Genomic DNA, 18,373 nt, shown 5'->3' on the forward strand with positions numbered 1-18,373 from the left:
CACAATGCAATATTCCATAAGAATAAGGCCCCAAAGCACCTACTAGCATTAGTTCTCAATGCAATATTAGGTATTACCTGACAAAGGAGGTAGATCAAGAGACAGCACAGGGCTGTAAGAGAATTTTCGAGAACCTGAAGTTCTTCTCTTTCATTCCAAAGGTGAAAACAGGCCAGGAAGGTGTTAAAACGTTGGGCTTGTACCTCTGCCTCTTTGCTCAGCCACAATGTTCTCAAACTAGGTGTTCCACCTATTTGAAAACAAGTCCATTTACCATTCTTCTCAGAACAGGCATATTAAAGTGTACCTCTTTCAGAAATACAATGAAAGGAAAAAAAATTCTTATTCAGGATTCACTTAATGCTTTAAAACTTGGAAAAATTAGAACATGAATGAATATTTTAAAAACCTTTTTTTCAGGATTTAAATATGTTCTATTTATAAGTATTTCACTGAACATGATTATATTTTTTAATAGAATGATTTACTCCTGAAGAATATTTATTTCTTATAATTCCTAAATAGGTAAATTTATTAAATAGGTAATAGGTAAATAGGTAAAATAGGCAAATTTATTATATTTAATAACATTTGGAGTCTCCATAATGCTTTCCCCCATCTTTTTTGCTGAAGGTAGGGAATTGGGATTGGGAATCTGGAGTGGTGTATGTGGCTCCTAGCGTGGGAAACTTACTTCATAATTGCAGATCTGTCTCCCCCCTCTCTTCCCACTCCCCCATATTAAGCCACTTGCCCATGTGTAATCGTGCCAATGGCAGGACTTGAATTCACATCTTCTTGTCGCCAAAGCAAGGTATTATGGCATACTGCTTTCAGGGACTTTCAGAATGAATCTCCAATCCAAGATGTGATGAGTATAGAAGTCAAATGAACTAGAGTTATATAGATCACCTGATTTTGGAAATAAGGAGATGATTTTTGGAAGTTTGCCTTGTTAATTCTAACTTTTCTCTCCTGTGCCTCTAAAACTCTAAACCATCACAAAACCAGTTATCTTTAATATGAAATTTTTAGTAATCCACTTGTACATAGAATGAGTCATCTAAAATAGGCAAAGGAGTCAAAATATCAGACATTTATATCACACATTATGTAGAAATCAAAGAGTGAAATAAAATGCTTACAGAAACCACTACAAACATCATTAAGTGCCATGAACATACCATACTCAGTTATGTTTAAGAATTCCAAATGGAGATGCTGACAAAAATAGAATAGCCTCAGTACTGCTGCCATATTAGAGCCATCTTGCTTTTGCTTGTTGAGCAAACAGAAAGGTGCCAGTTTTAAGATCAGGCAGATTAAGCTGTAATTGATAACACATCTCCCTTTATTAGAAGCAGCTGCAGTCTTCAGTTAGAAACACTTGGCTATAATAAATAGTTAAAGTGCTGTAATGCTGAGATCTAGATGTTACACATGTTTACTAAGCAAACAAAGTCCACTAACCAAATGGTATCAGAGTTAAATCAATCTAAAAAAGAGAATTCTACTTTTCCCCTTTAACATCTACAAATTTTACTTTGATATTTTCTCAGAAGGACATTTACTGACAACAAATATGAATTATACCTCATTCCCCCAAGCCATCTGCAATTTTGAAAAGTCAGAAGTATTTTTTGTACCAGGTAGTTTTTTTCATTATTTATTCTGCAACCCAAAAAAGAGGTGTATTTTCTCTTTTTTTTCTTAAAAAATTAAAGACAAAAATGGAAGAAATTACAATGGTACAAAGAATGTGATTTTGTAGTAATATGATCTAGCAGTTAAATATCACAGAAAAGAAATTATAGATGCTCCACTTTTTCAATTACTTTAAACATATTAAGCAAGTCATTTAAGAACCAATTCCCATTATGAGGTAAGGATGAACGAGCAATGAAAGGATTTTATTCTAAAAGTGTGGAGAATAATAATTTCCCTTTCCTTAAAGCTAACAAAACCAAAGAAAATCCAAATCTTAAAAAAGTATGTTAGGTACCATAATTTAAAGGATGCTAGATTTGTAATTAAAACAACAAATCAACCAACTGTTTTTTAGGTTCAAATCCTAATCTTGGTACTTTTACTTGGGTAACTGAGCAGGTCATTAAATGTTTGTGGGTCTTAGCTTCCGCGTTTGCAAAATGAGGGGGTTAGGCTCAGGTCTAGGACCTCTACGGTCTTTTAAAAATGAGTAAAGACTATGTAACAATAGATGATAATCTTTGCAAAGGTGCTCATGGGGGGCAGACTAGGGACTATCCTTTATTTCCATGAAAAGAAAACTAGATCATTAATATTTGGAGTAAAGATAAATCATTTTTAGATGTAAGAAGCAAGAAACTTCAGCACATTAGGAAGAAATTTGTTACTATAAGGTTTTCAGATACTGATTAAAGTTCAATTAATCAAGTAGTTTTGCTTTATATAAAGTCAGATAATGAGTTTGCTCATTTTCCATTTAAATTGACTCATTAAAAAAAAATTGTGGCATCATCTTCACTCCTCAGCCATCTCTCACAAACTACTATACCATCTAAAACAGAAAGCAAGGTATGGAGCTTGCCCCACACTCCATCAGTCTTTCTTTCTGAATGGTATAAAACAATGGTGTCACTCTCAAAAAGAAATTAAGGCTAACCCATTTCTTCTCTAGGGGATTAAGGCAAGCAGAGGTTATATGATTTGCCCAATGTCACACACTAAATAAGTTTCTAAGGCTGAGACTTAAGGCTTCCTCGACTTCAGGACCAGAGCTCTATCCACAGAGCCATCCAATTGCCTCCACAATTTTTCCTTTCTCAACATTAACAGTTTCCACCATCTTCAATAGAAGGATAAATGATTTTCTTTGGGGCTATCTGAAGATAGGGCAAAGTTAATTTTTAATCTGGAGTGATAAAATGTGAAGCACAAAGACCACCAGACCTATGAGAATTATTAGTAAATAATCGATAAATTGGTAAATAATACCAATCTAAAATAAGCATTCTGCTAGAAATTGTTGAACTTGACTGATACATTAAGGAAAATCTGCACAAAGAAGGAAAGCTAGAACTTAAGAATTTGGTGTGGCAGAAAGCCCCAGGATACATGAGTTGTGAGAAAAGAAACAACTTCCTCCAGTAAAATCAAAGTTGGCCCCTCTACTTGCTCTGATTACATAGAAGATATCTGAAAAGTGGAGATGGTACTAATAACAAAGGCCTAAAGAAGCAACTTGGTCTTTAGGTCACTCTCTAGTACTCCACAAAAATACATGAACTTAAAACCCAAATGATATAATTTAGCAACAAATTGTTTCTCTCTGATTAGATAAAGCATAGAATTGGTCTCCCCCTTCTTCCCCCCACCCCAAACACAAAGTACTGCCGAGCAGCAAGCGGAAGGGCGGGGCAAAAGAGGTAATTTCTATGATTGACAGTTTTGAATTGTCTCTAGAGCAGCATGGAAGGACACAACCCCTGGGTGGAGGGTGGCTGGATGTGCCTCATTAGTAACAAAGCAACTGTCCCGTTTGTGTTTTTACAGCTATAAACACAAGTCAACTGAAGAAAGACACACCAAGACTCTATGCCATGCCATTTCTGTGTGCTTTTTTATGGAAATAAATGTTTTAATAGCTGGGTTTAAGAGTTATCTTATGGATATTCTCCTTGCATATTCCTAGGGTGAGAAAACCACATAATTGACTAGTTTAGGCCTCTCTCAGGATGTGAGAGGTGATACTTCTAAATAAACATGAAAAGATCTTATTCCTTAAATTTATTTATGAAAGGATTTAATTCATAAATTCAATTTAAATTAATATTTATTTAGTATTCTCTATGGATTCAGAATTCTTGGCCCAAGCAAAACAAAACAAAACAAATCCCAAATGCTCCCATGCATAGTAAATCTTTACTGTGGCTGGTTAAGCCCCAATAGCTTTATTTATAATAAGCAAATAATTCATTCAGATATAAACTGGGCAGAATGCATTAACATCTCAATATCATTAAATTCTGCATTTACACGGATGTGCTGTATAATTTCATGCTTGTGAAACTACATTATTACACTGCTTAGAATATATACTGCATTTGAAATTCACAGAATATGTGGTTTAAAAAAATCATGTCAGGCAAAACCTAAAACCTTGTGCTGTGCTCTGTAAAGCAAGAAGATTTAGCAGGATTTCTATTTAAAGTTATTGAAGAAAATAGAATTATGGAGATTTTAAGCTCTTGTTTTTCTTTTTTAGATATGATGTAAGGTCATTTTAATGACAAAGAAATCATATTATCTTGAATTCACTCAATCTAATTTAACCGAACATAAAAGAAGTATTTAATGATTAAAACCCTGCATTCACATTTAAAAACTTTAAAGATTTCTTACATAGAGCATTCTTACATAGAATAAATAGACTTAGAACTGGAAGGAAATGAAGATGTCATAGTCAACTCCTGCACTTTATAGATGAAGAAATTGAGTAAGCCAGAGATTAAGTGACTTGTCCAGGGTCACACAACTAATACATGCCTCAGACAGTATTCAAACGCAGGTCTTCCTGATGTCAAGTCCAAAAACCTATCCACTTTCTATCTGTGCCATCTATCAGCCTCATACTTGGGCCATACTTTAGGTGTCAAAGTGAAAACCTTTAATAGTATTATATGAGAGTGGGTTGAAATATCTGTTGAAATCCCTATTATAGTAGGGACATATTTTATTTGCCATCAATTTGTCATTTTGTAAAAATACACAAAGAAAAAACCCTAAGCATTTTTAGCAATGCTGTGTAAACCTATAAGCCTCTTAAGTCAAAATGTTTTTAAGTCACCAGGAAACATATAAGTTCAATTATTGTTTCCTTAGAAGAATTCTGAGCACTAAAAGGGTTGCAGAATTATGTTTCCTAGTTTCTTAAAACTGAAATTGCATATAAAGTTTATATCTTTTTCAAAAAACTGAGGAAAAGAAGATAATATCTTTTTTTCTGGTAAAGTTTTTTTTTTTTTTTTATTAAAGCTTTTTATTTACAAAGCATATGCATGGGCAATTTTTCCAACATTGACCCTTGCAAAACTTTTTGTTCCAAATTTTCCCTTCCTTCCCCCCACCTACTCCCCTAGCTGGCAGGTAGTCTTAAACATGTTAAATATGTTGAAATACATGTTAAATCCAATATATGTATACATATTTATACACTTCTCTTGTTGCACAAGAAAAATCAGATCAAGAAGGAAGAAAAAGAAAAACTGAGAAAGAAAACAAAATGCAAACAACAACAGAAAGGGTGAGAATGCTACATTGTATTCCATACTGTTCCCATAGTACTCTCTCTGGGTATAGATAGGTCTCTTCATCACTGCACAAGTGGAACTGGTTTGAATCATGTCATTGCTGAACAGAGTCACGACCATCAGAATTGATTGTCGTATAGTCTTGTTGTTGCCATGTACAATGATCTCCTGGTTCTGCTTTTCGCTTAGCATCAGTTCATGTAGGTCTCTCCAAGCCTCTCTGAAATCATCCTGCTTGTTGTTTCAATAATATTCCATAACATTCATATACCATAACTTATTCAGCCATTCTCCAACTGATGAGCATCCACTCAGTTTCCAGCTTTTTGCCACTAAAAAGAGGGCTGCCACAAATATTTTTGCACATGTGGGTCCCTTTCCCTCCTTTAAGATCTCTTTGGGATATAATCCCAGTAGTTTCTACTACAGCTGGATCAAAGGGTATGCAGAGTTTGGTAACTTTTTGAACATAGTTCCAAACTGTTCTCCAGAATGGTTGGATCTGTTCACAACTCCACCAACAATGCATCAGTGTCCCAGTTTTCCCACATCCCCTCCAACATTTGTCACTATCTTTTCCTGTCAGAAGATAACAATATCAAACATATATATATATATATATATATATATATATATATATATATATATATACACATCTTTGAGAACTAATCTTTAAATTATGGAGGCAATAATAGTTATTTTAAGTGTATTCATTCTGCTAAACTTCTTCCCTTTTTTGGTGGGGATGGTATAAGTTCTTGAGGAATCTGCATAAGTTACAGCTACATTTGATGTTTTTTATTTTGGAGGAGCTGAAGGAGGGGGGGAAATAGGTATATGTATGAAAAAATGTTCAGTGCATACATGAGTAGTCTGAGAATTATATTTGGACAAATGAGGCTAGTCACATACTCTATCCTCTTTTTATAAGAAAGATAATTTTTCATGATAAATAAAAATAATGAAATAAGTAGATATTAATTAAAATATGCATATGTAATTAATTTACACACATATAAACATGTGATTACATGTGCATGTATTCATATTTGAATAAAATATGTTAATAATGAGAAACAATTTACTTTTTGTGCTCATTGGTCAATATGAGTTCTTTCCCAGTTTAATTTTGTTCAAAAGCAGCTATATTTTCTATTTGGGTGATTTAGAAAGGAAGCACTAAATCCTATTTAAATTAATATTCTATCAGAGGAAAGAAGGCTCCCTTCTCCTTTTTTTAGTGGAGGTTTTTGGCCACTGTGTTAAATTCCTCAGTAGGAGACAATGCACTCAAAAGATCATGCTGATCAAAGACCCACTTCCCTGAAGAAAGGAAAAAGAAAAATCCCAAAACTTACCATTAATGAATAAGGTGTTTAATTCTAAACCATTTATTTTTGCAATCTGTGAATACATTGATTTATTCTATCTCTTTGAAATAACTTACTCAGAAAACATGCAGTGTATTTGGTATGTTTGAAAATAAGAAATTAAACTAGAAGATGTTTTGTACAACCCCTGAATTCTATATGCAAAATGTGTATCAGTAGTACTGAAGGCTCTTCATTATCCTAAAATAGCTATTTGGGTTGCCTGGAAAATCAGATCAGCAATGGAAAACAATCATTTGTCTCAATTTCAATGTTTTACTGTATGAAACAAACAATATACAAGTTTAATACTTAATGACATTTCAGTTAAACCACACTTTCATGTATTAATATTGATTGGGAAAGGGATGAATAATTACTGATTTTCTTTAATTCACAATTGATGTAAGGTGTAACCATATAGTGGTTGACCACTCTTGCCAGATAGACACTATCCTCTTCACAGGTTTTGGATGACCCGCCTCTTCTGATGTTCCTTGAGTCCTTTGTCTCAGTCTAGGGCTTTGTCCTAAGCCCTTTTCTATTCTCTTTCGGTACTCTCATCAATTCCCATGGATTAAAATCTAGTCTCTTTTCAGCACTTTGGAATTACCTAATGGTCATTTTAAAAGTCTGTTCCTGTAGGCTTCTCCAAGTCATCATGTCTAAAACAGAATTTATTTTTTTTTTCACTTCTAAAACCATTCCTCTTCTAAATTTCCCTTTGTGTGTTAAGGGTACTACTATGTTTTCAGACATTCAGCTTTATAACCTAGGAGCCATCCTCCAATCTTCTTCATCTTCCACATTAAAAAGTTGTCAATTCTTGTTGATTTTTCCTCCACAAGAGATTTTGTATCTGACTTTTTCTCCATTTGCAGTTCAATTCAAGCTCTTCTAACTTTTTGCCTGGATTATTGCAACAGCCTCCCAATTGGCCTCCTGGCCTCCAGCCTCTCTCTCCTTTCCAACCTTTTTCTCTTTTCCAGCCCCCTTTTCCCTTTCATCTTCCACACAGATACCAAAATAATCTTTCTAAAAAAAAATCTTTTCTAAAAAAAGGTCTGACTGACAATGTCATCTTCCTGCTCCAGAAGTTTCCTATGTTCTAAAGATAAAATAGAAAGTACTTGGTTTAGCTTTTAAAGTCTTTCACCAGTCTATATTTCCAGTTTTACTGCATATTATTTTTCTTCATGCTATCTACAATGCAGCCAGACTGTTCTAATTGCTATTCCCCAAACTTAGCTTACATGTATATAGAAGTGGTAATCGGTGTTAAGTAACTTGCCCAGAGTCACAGGTAGCTAGTGTCTGAGGCACATTTGAACTCAGCTACTCTTGATTCCTGGCCTGCACCACTTTGTACCACCACTACTTATTCAATGCACCATCTTGCTATCCCTTATCCTTTGAAATTCCTTTTAATAGCATATTTCCAGTACACTGAGGGACAGCCTCCTCTCTTATCTCTAGCTTTCTTCAGGACTCAGCTCATCTCAAATCCTGTAAGAAACTTTTTCTGATCTACCTAATTGAAAGTGGTCTCTCTCTCTCTCCCTTTGAATGAACACATTTTATCCAGTATATTCCCCCAGTAAAATGCAAGCTCCTTGAGAGCAGGTTGGGATTGCATTTTTGTTTTCTTTTTTCTTTCTTTCTTTTTTTTTTTTTTGTATTCCTAGTGCCAACCACAGTGGTTTGCACACAAAAGTCATTTAATAAATGCTTGCTAAATTGAATTGGTTTCTTAGTATACTTTTTCAAAGGATAAAAAGATGGAAAATAAATATATAAATCTTTTCTACAATCTTTGTGTGTGTGTGTGTGTGTGTTTTCCCAAAAGAAATGCTGCTTGTAATAAAAATAAAATGAAATGTCTGCACTTCCAAGTAACTTATTTCAAGATAGCTACTTTTTTTGGTTTGGTCTAACTTTGACTGATGGAATACAGAATAGGAAAAAAATTCCTTAAGACAACTTCTCTCCAAATAAGGTCCTTATTTGGTAACTTAAACTCATGCAATGGAAAAAAACAAAAAAGAATGGCATGAGAGAATCTAACGCATACAACTATGGAATGCCAAAATTTTATAAAAATATTTCTTCTCTGAGAGATTGACAACAGATCACTAAAAACAAACACCAAAATGCATGCCCTTCTCTTCTTTAAGTCTGATCTATATGTAGAAAGGTAAAAACTGTAGTTTCAAACTCTTAGCTGTTTTCTACAAAGTGAAGTTCTGCCTAGCCTTAGCGATATTCTGCTTTTCCTTCCTCTAAGGCAAATTTCCCCCAGTATTTCTTACTTTATCATGAAATGAATTATTTCTTACAGTTGAGGAAAAGGGAGAATTTTTTCTTGTTTTCTACTCCTAATTTCTGATATGTCTGTAAGACAATTTATGAAACCAAAGTTTTAGTTTCTCCAAAGTATCAGAGCCGATAGATCCTTTATGGAAGATTTACTGAAAGGTAAGGATGAAAAATGTAGTATAAGAAAGCAAGGAAAGATTCTGATCTATCACAATGATAGTCCCCCACAATGAGGAGATAGCAGATTTTATCAAAATACTCAATGCTGTGGAGAAGCCTTTATTTTAATCTAGTATAGGCTTTGCAACAATATTTGGAGTCCTTCAAGGAATCTTCAGAACATATGTAATTACTGCAGTTATTTGGTTGGACAGAGGCCTGTGTATGAACACACTCAACTTGTCTTCACATCACCCTTAGCCATACTCTCAAATGGGGCTATGTTTATATTCAGTGCTGACTGTTTTATGGCAATGCTATACATACGCTGCATGAAAGAATCTAATGCATATAAATATGGAATATCAATATAAATCTGGATTTTCATAGATCAGATTTGCATAAAGTGAGAGCTACCCATATAAATTAGGTCTAATAGGTTTGCAATAGTTGATTTATTTATCATTTGTTTCTAAAGTTTGTTTAACTGGTTAACATAAAGACAACATCAGATGTACAGTTTTGGAAGGTGGAGTTTCCTGTCCTCTGCTGGCCACAATAGCCAGTTTATTCTGGACTCTTTTGTGAAGGAGAATAAATGCAATAAAAAAGGTTAGATGTAGGCTGGACTGCAGGAGACATATTTTAAGTACTCACAATCCTGGCGGAGAATATTATTTGGCCAGGAAGAAAAATTCTTTGCAGATTTCACTGAATCTTCACAGCAAGTGACATTTTAATATTCAATATTTTATGCACTAAATGTTATGCAAAAGCAGGATTATACTTGTTTTACTTGATTCTAAAGAACTAAGAGTGTTGAATGAAAATTATGAGTTAGCATTAGGTTCAATATATGAAAGAACTTTCTAATAACAAAATTGGGTAGAAGCAAAATAGGCTGTCTCACTTGGCAGGGATATTTTAAAAAGGTCTCCTGCTTCTGACAGGAATTGGTCCAGACGACCTATAGGATTCTCTTTAGATCTGACTACTAGAAAATAATACGGAAAATGCTGTTTGACATTTACAGTCCTTCACAACCTGGGCCCATGTCCTTTTTCTGCCTTTTTTTTTTTTTTTTTTTTACACACAATGTTCTTTCCCATACACTTTTAAAACAAGTGCTTGGGCAGTTTTCTGGGAGATGTTATGTATTCAGTCTCCTGCATGGCCTTGGCTTCAAACTCTGAGATGAAATAGGGTTTTCCCCAGTGTACAGACTGGCATTTTCCTCATAGAGTCAGACAGGCCTATATCCCTTTGAACAAGGTCAGGAGATTTGGCTCTGGAAACTGGAAATGCCCTCTGTTAGCTTAACATTCCAGCCTTCACATACATTATATGTGTTGGCTGGACTGAAATTCAGCCAAAGTGACATACCTCTTCTTTAGCACTTGATCCTTTCTGTATGTCCACACTGGCTGTTCTTCACATTCCTCATTGCCATCTTCTCAAATGCTCAATTTCTTTCAAGGATCAGTTCAATCATCACCTTTTACATGAGGCTTTTTTTGGTCTTCCAAGCTAATAGTGCTTCCTCCCAAAATTATCTTGCATCTATTTTTTTTAAAGTAGTAACTCTCTCTTTTTACTGACCTATATATGATTTTTTATTAAAACTTTTTATTTTCAAAACATATGCATGGATAATTTTTTAACAATGACCTTTGAAAAACCTTGTGTTCATATTTTTCCCTCCCTTCTTCCCACCCTCTCCCTTACATGGAAAGTAATCCAATATATGTTAAACATTGTAAAAGTATATGTTAAATCTAATATATTGCATCTATTTTTAAAAGTTTTAAACAATATTTTTTTCTTTACTAATTCCATGTAAAAGCAACTTTTAATATTAACTTTTTGTGTTGAATACCAAATTCTATTACTTCTTCCTTTCCCTCCTCTACCCCCCAAGTAATGCTATACATGTTTAATTATGTAAAACATTTCTATATTAGTCATTTTGTCTTGCATCTATGTTGTACATAATAATGTGCATTTTATCTCTGTTATTAAATTGTATGTTCTTCAAAGGCAAGAACTATCTACTTTTGTCTTTTTACTGTTAGTGTCAAGCACAGTGCTTGACACAGAGAAGGTGCTTAATAAATGGTTGTTAATTGAGTAATCCTTTCCAGTTCTGTCATCCATATCTATCTCCTCTTCTAATTCTGAATAATCAGCTGTTAACACAAGCCTGGGAGACTCTATGAACTTTTTGGAGGGGCTCTGGGTAAGAGACATATGGACAGAAATCTTAGGTCTACCATATACTATACATGTGACATTGGGCCACTTCTCTGGCATCATTGTGACACATAAAGTACTTACATTAGGACTGTAAGGTACAAGGGACACTGTCTAGTTTAAACATACCTAATCAAGAATCCTCTCTGGAACATCTTGAGTGGTCATTCAGCTTTTTTTCTGAAGATTCCTAAGAAAAGGGAAACCTACTATCTGGGGTAACATACTCCTTTTGAATAGCTCCAATTATTCGTGACTAATTGACTCAATGACAAAACACCATATACTTACATGCAAAGTACTGTTCTAAAATAAATATAGGTGAGACAAAAAGAAATTCCAAGCGAGTCCAGAATTCACATTCTAATAAGGAGAGAGAATACTCACAGAGGTTTTAGCCATAAGGCAGAAAAGCTTCTTGGTTCTCAGGGTAGAGAGGCAAAGCAGATAGTTACATATTTTCTTTCATATAATTTCTATTAATAAAATCATATTTGTTATTCATTGAACCATTTGTCAATGCCAAAGATTATGGTAGTTGAGATTTTGTTTTCTAGACTTTCAGTAGTGGTAGCTGCAGTTGACAGGCTGTATCTCTGCAACTATTGTTCTCTTAGATAAAAGTTTTAGGGGCTGGATTGGAAGCAGAGCCAGTGGTCTTCCTATTATTCTTGGCTTACTTGCCTTTTAGTGGCAACTTGTTGGTAATTGGTGACGGGGATGGCAGCCCTTCTCCCCAAAGACCTTTTGATCTCTCAATAATGGCTGTGGGGGGCCAAGCTAGAAGCAGTATTAGTGGTCTGGAAAGTACTGCTATTTTTGAGATACTAGAAAGTTTTTTTTATATCAACCTTAAATCTTACTGCCTAGGGAAAAGGAAAAGAGATATAATCCTTCTTCTATATGATAGTTCTTCAAGGACTTGAAGAAAGGTATCATTTCCTCTAAAATCTGCTCTTTTCCAACTTATACATCTCCAGTTCTTTTTACAGATGGCAGTCACCCTCCACTGGACATGGTCTAGCTTTCAATGTCCTTCCAAAATTGTAGGGCTTGGAACTGAGCACAATACTTCTGATATGGTCTGGCCAGAGCAAAATTTAGCAGGATGCCTATAAATACATTTTTCCTGTTCACATGTGATATCTTCATTGGTCTTTGTGTTCCCAGTTTTTTTTTGGATCTAGTAGTAGATATTTGGGGTATTGAAAGAGGACTGGTAGCCCTGCGGTGAGGGGTTGCTGAGCCCTTTTCAGGGCTGTTCATCCAACTCTGCTATCCCTTTGGAACTCAACTTTCATCTGTGGCTCCAAGAAGTCACAGCCTGTGCTGTGGCCAAACCCCATTCAACCACATAGGCTGACAGGCTAAGTTAAGGAATCAACAGGCCACAAACTTTCAGTGAGTTAGGAGAATATAACTTCAAGCATGTGAAAACTTTCCCTAGTGGAATGGGCAGATTTGTTCTAACAATTATGAAGGAGGCTGAAGCAGGTGTTTGTGGGAGCTTGGCCAGACTCGGAAGATGCTGAGGTCATCCCCTGCATCTGGGCCATCACCATCATGACTTCCATCTTGCCACTGGATTTTTTTTTTAACTCTAGAAGAGACAATGAAGCTGACAACCTTGTGCAATTCTGTCTCACTTAAATCCAGTTCATCATCATGATGTCATTGGTCTTCAAAAACAAGGACAAAGCAATAGGTAATTAATCAAGATTGGCTGGAAAGATGGGAATATTCAATGTTAGAGAGTTCATGGAAAAATAGACACACTAATATACTATTGATAGAGACAGGAATTAGTTCAGTTAATCTAGAAAGCCATTTGTAGCCAAGCAAAGAAAATAATTAAAATGTTCACACTCTGATTCCACTAGGAAGCATATACTCTAAGGAGGTCAATGATAAAAACAAAGTTCTCACGGACACTTAAATATTTATACTAGTTGCAAAGAACTAGAAACAAATTAGAGACCAATCAATTAGAGAATGGCTAAACAAATTGTAGCATATCACTGTAATGAATTAAGTTCTATTTACACTGTATAAATCTTGTTAGTATATTTTTTTCCTATTGTTTCCGCTATTAGAATATGAGTGCCTTCCTTTGGATTCCTAGAATAGTAACTGGCATATAGTAAGTGCTTAATAAATACTTATTGACTGAGAGTTGAATATTACTGGGCAATGAATATAATGAATACAATGAAGTAGAAAAGGCTTACATGCACTGAGGAAAAATGAAGCACTCAGAACTAAGAATACAATAAACATAATGCCTACAACAATATAAATGAAAAGAACAACATCTATAAAACAATTTAATTTTTTTTCCAGGATGACCTATTAATGATCAGCATTTGGATTTGGATCAGGTCTGAAGCTACCTGTCCTAAAGTCTAGTGCACACTTCTCTATACTCTCCACAAGAATAATATAAGAAAGAAACTTTGTTGAAAATTGTGCTAAAAGGGGGCAGCTAGGTGGTGCAGTGGATAGAGCACCAGCCCTGAAGTCAGGAAGGACCTGAGTTCAAATCTGGCCTCAGATACTTAACACGTCCTAGCTGTATGACCCTGGGCAAGTCACTGCCTCAGCAAAAAAAAAAAAAAATTAAAAAAAGAAAAAATATTGTGCTAAAAACTAGGTAGAGAAAATCACAGCAGCAGCAAGCCACTCTGCCCCACTCTTATGCTCCAGCCCTCTATGTTCATATAAAAGACTTTTAATCTTATCAAAAAAAGGCGGGGAAAAAAAGGTTAATCTAGCATGCCTGTTCCTAAGAAAGCCAGGCTATATGTTCACTAATCTTTCCTTTCATAATATCTTCAATGATTTTGCCAGGAAAGTCAAATTTACTAGTTTATAAATTGTTGACTCCATTCTCTCTTCCATTTTGAAGATTATTTCAACATTGTTCTTTTTTGACAATGCAGTCTTCAAGTTCTCTATGAGCTTTCAAAGATCCCTGACTGGATCAATAATGTTATCTATCAGGCTTTTTTCCCCCTTTTAATACTTTTTGATTTGGTTCACTTAGCGCTATTAAGGTCATGTAGATATTGTCTTATAGCTCCATCCTTAAATTGGATTTCAACTCCCAGGTTGTCATTTTTTTTTTGTTCTGTTCTTTTTAATTTAAAGATTGTTCTCTTTGACATATACAAAAGAGAAAATAAGAGTTGAGTAATTCTTCCTTTTCTTCATGGTTTATCTTTCCATTAAACCTGAAAAACAGGTTTTATTCCCTTTCTTAATCTTTTGTTTTCCCCAATAAATTTATCTTCTTTCTCCCCATTTCAGTTAAAGATCTCACCTTTTACTTTTCTGAGAACTGGAGTCATTCTTCTCCCATTATCTTCATCTCAAAACCCTTTGATATAATCTCCCACTCTACTCCTTTCCCCAAATCTTTGGAGGAAAAATTGTGGCTTTTCTGCCTTCCAAGGTCAAATCTACATGGGATTGCATCTCCATCTATCTTTTCCAGGAGACTGCATTCTCAACAATCACTGTTCTTTTAAATCTTCAACCCTTTCCCTTTTTATTGATTCCTCATCTACTGTCTTCAAACATGCCCAAATCTCTCTCTTCCCTAAAAACCTTTCACTAGGCTCTACTATCTCTTCAAGTTGTTCTCCTAAATGTTTCTTCCTTTTCTCAAACTACTCAAAAAAAAAAAAAATTAGGTACAATCCCTACTTCTACGTCCTCTCTTCTCCATTACTCTTCAATTCTTTGTAATCAGATTTCTGACCTCACCACTCAATTAAAACAACTCTCTCCAAAGTTACCAATAATCTTTTAATGGCCAAATCTGATGATCTCTTCTCAATTCTCATCTTTCTCAACTAATCTGTGAATATTCTCTCTTGTCTTCTGGTTTTTACTTTACCTGACTGACTGCTCCTTAATCAATCTGTTAGCTCCTCACCCTGATCATACCAGCTAAATGTGCTGTTCTTCAAGGTTTTGTTTTAGGCATTCTTCTCCCTCTATACTCTTTTGGGAATCTCATTAGTTTCAGTAGTTTTAACTACTATTTCTATGCAGATGAGTTACAGATACACCCACACATATAGAACAACAAACCATATATCATAATAATTGATGTTATAATATTATTATATAATTTAAATGTATAGCATTATATTATAATTTATGTTATAATAGTTTCATGTGCTCTCTCTCTCTCTTTCCCCCTATACCACCTAATGATCTGAAGATATCTTAAACTCAACATGTGTAAAACTTAACTCATTATCTTTCCCCCCAAACTCTACTCTCATTCAACTTTCATCATTTTTCTGAAAAGCACTATCATTCTTCCAATCTCCCAGTTTTTTAACTCTGGCATTATGTTGGACTCCTCATTCTTCCTCACCTAACATACCAAGTCAACTGACAAATCTTGCTGTTTCTGCTTCTACAACAGCTCTCTAATCTGACTACTCGTTATACTCACATGGTCACTAGTTTAGTTCAGGGTCTCACCAACTCTTGCCTAGACTACTGTATCAGCCTCCTGACTGGTCTATCTCTACCCTTTTCCCACTCTAGTCTTTCCTAGATCCTGATGCCAAAATAATTCTTCTTAAGCTGACTAGATCTGACATTATAACTCCCCTATTTAATTGCCTCCAAAGGCTTCCTTTTCCTAGTATAATATAATACAAACTCTTATTTTTAACTTTTGAAGCTCTACACAAGCTGGCCCCAACCCATTTTTCCAGCCTTACTGGATATTACTCATATACCTTCCCATACTCTGCAGACAAACTGGTGGTCTCTCTCTTCTTCACATAGGACATTCACTCTACCAATCTTTTCCATTCTTCCCTACCTTCAAAATTCCTTTTCTTAATCCCATTTTTTCAACCCAATATAAGAATTCAGTTCAACATGGTAAGGTACTTTTTTTTTTTTTTTTTTTTTTTTACTGATTTAAAGGCTAAAAGTGTGATAATGTAAGGGCATTTTATATTTTAACATCTGGTTTTTTTCTTGTGAAGTAGTCATCTTGGAGCTACAGAATATATGATAAATTACTTTGGTCCTACCTGGGATGTCTAGTTTTATGGGCTGTACCAGTTCTGGCTGCTTCAGCTGATTCCCAAAGTACACAAACCATTCCTTTATTATGGGACAGGATCTGCAAGCATCTAAATAAAAAACAATTGAATCAAAACATATATATGAGTACTGACATTCATTACAGTTGGGAGTGTGATGAAAACCCTTGAGGTTTTCTATCTAGATTTCATAGCTACAACAGGACTACAATTAGGTCCTGTTGTTGAGTTTACTTTAGTCATATCTCACTTTTTATGACCCCATTTGGGATTTTCTTTTCAAAGATATTAAAGTGGTACCATTTTACAGATAAGTAACTGAGGCAAACGGTGCCTTGCCCAGGCTCACACAGCTACTAAGTGTTTGAGATCAGATTTGAACTCATAAAGGTGATTTTTCTTGACTCCTAGGTGCTCTATCCACTGTGCCATGTAGTTGCCCATAATTAGGTTCTTCCTATTTGATATTCTTTTTGGGTTCCCATATCTAAGTGTTTTAAAGATATTTTTAGCAAGTGAATATTGGTCTTCTGCCTTCAGAAACGTGATACTTAACAAGTCCTGGACTTAGAAGTCACAGCAGGAAGATCTAGGTTCAAGTCTTGTTCAACTAGGTACTAGTCAGGGGACATCAAAGCAAGTCACTAAATTTCTCTCGGTCTTAGTTTCTTTATTTGTAAAACTGGTTCAGTAAGATTGGCCTTACAGATACCACTACACACCTGTCAGATTGGCTAAGATGACAGGAAAAAATAATGATGATTGTTGGAGGGGATGTGGGAAAACTGGGACATTGATGCATTGTTGGTGGAGTTGTGAACGAATCCAACCATTTTGGAGAGTAGTTTGGAATTATGCTCAAAAAGTTATCAAACTGTGCATACCCTTTTGATCCAGCAGTGTTACTACTGGGCTTATATCCCAAAGAGATTATAAAGAAGGGAAAGGGACCTGTATGTGAACGAATGTTTGTGGCAGCCCTTTTTGTAGTGGCTAGAAACTGGAAACTGAATGGATGTCCATCAGTTGGAGAATGGCTGAATAAATTGTGGTATATGAATATTATGGAATATTACTGTTCTGTAAGAAATGACCAACAGGATGATTTCAGAAAGGCCTGGAGAGACTTACACGAACTGATGCTGAGTGAAATGAGTAGGACCAGGAGATCATTATATACTTCAACAACAATACTATATGATGACCAGTTCTGATGGACCTGGCCATCCTCAGCAACGAGATCAACCAAATCATTTCCAATGGAGTAGTAATGAACTGAACCAGCTACGCCCAGAGAAAGAACTCTGGGAGATGACTAAAAACCATTACATTGAATTCCCAATCCCTATATTTATGCCCACCTGCATTTTTGATTTCCTTCACAAGCTAATTGTACAATATTTCAGAGTCTGATTCTTTTTATACAGCAAAATAATGTTTTGGTCATGTATACTTATTGTGTATCTAATTTATATTTTAATGTATTTAACATCTACTGGTCATCCTGCCATCTAGGGGAGGGGGTGGGGGGTAAGAGGTGAAAAATTGGAACAAGAGGTTTGGCAATTGTTAACTCTGTAAAGTTACCCATGCATATAACCTGTAAATAAAAGGCTATTAAAAAAAAAAAAAAAAAGATTGGCCTTACAACAGAATTATGAGGATTGTGAATGTGAAAAGTCTCAAAACCCCAAAGTGTTATATTTTGTTCACATTTTAAGATATTTTTAAAAATTATTATTTTATGGGATATTTTAAAAGTTAAAAATTTCAAATACTAAAACCTTATCCAGTTTTCGCACTGAAAAAACATTGAGATACAATATAAAAGACAAGGAAGAAACAAGTCTGAGACACCAAATAACAAGAAGAAAGCACAAAATGTCAGTAATTGCTTTGGTCAACCTTGTTT

The 18,373-nt window shown here is 34.9% G+C and overlaps 1 protein-coding gene across 4 annotated transcripts in view; it reads right to left on the minus strand.

Moving 5' to 3' along the window:
* FAM120B (family with sequence similarity 120B) overlaps window positions 1-18,373 on the minus strand; it is a 117,737-nt gene that overhangs the window by 66,182 nt on the left and 33,182 nt on the right. For 3 of the 4 annotated variants that reach the window (XM_012549495.3, XM_031937449.1, XM_012549494.3), the window contains exons 4-5: window positions 16,450-16,551; window positions 78-250 (exon numbers count right to left, since the gene is read on the minus strand). In XM_012549495.3, the coding sequence (XP_012404949.1) occupies window positions 78-250; window positions 16,450-16,551 (275 nt within the window). The remainder of the gene's footprint in view (window positions 1-77; window positions 251-16,449; window positions 16,552-18,373) is intronic. The other variant, XM_031937448.1, reaches the window with a different exon arrangement.

Source organism: Sarcophilus harrisii, chromosome 4, assembly GCF_902635505.1.
Source record: "Sarcophilus harrisii chromosome 4, mSarHar1.11, whole genome shotgun sequence".
Taxonomy (NCBI): Eukaryota; Metazoa; Chordata; class Mammalia; order Dasyuromorphia; family Dasyuridae; genus Sarcophilus; species Sarcophilus harrisii.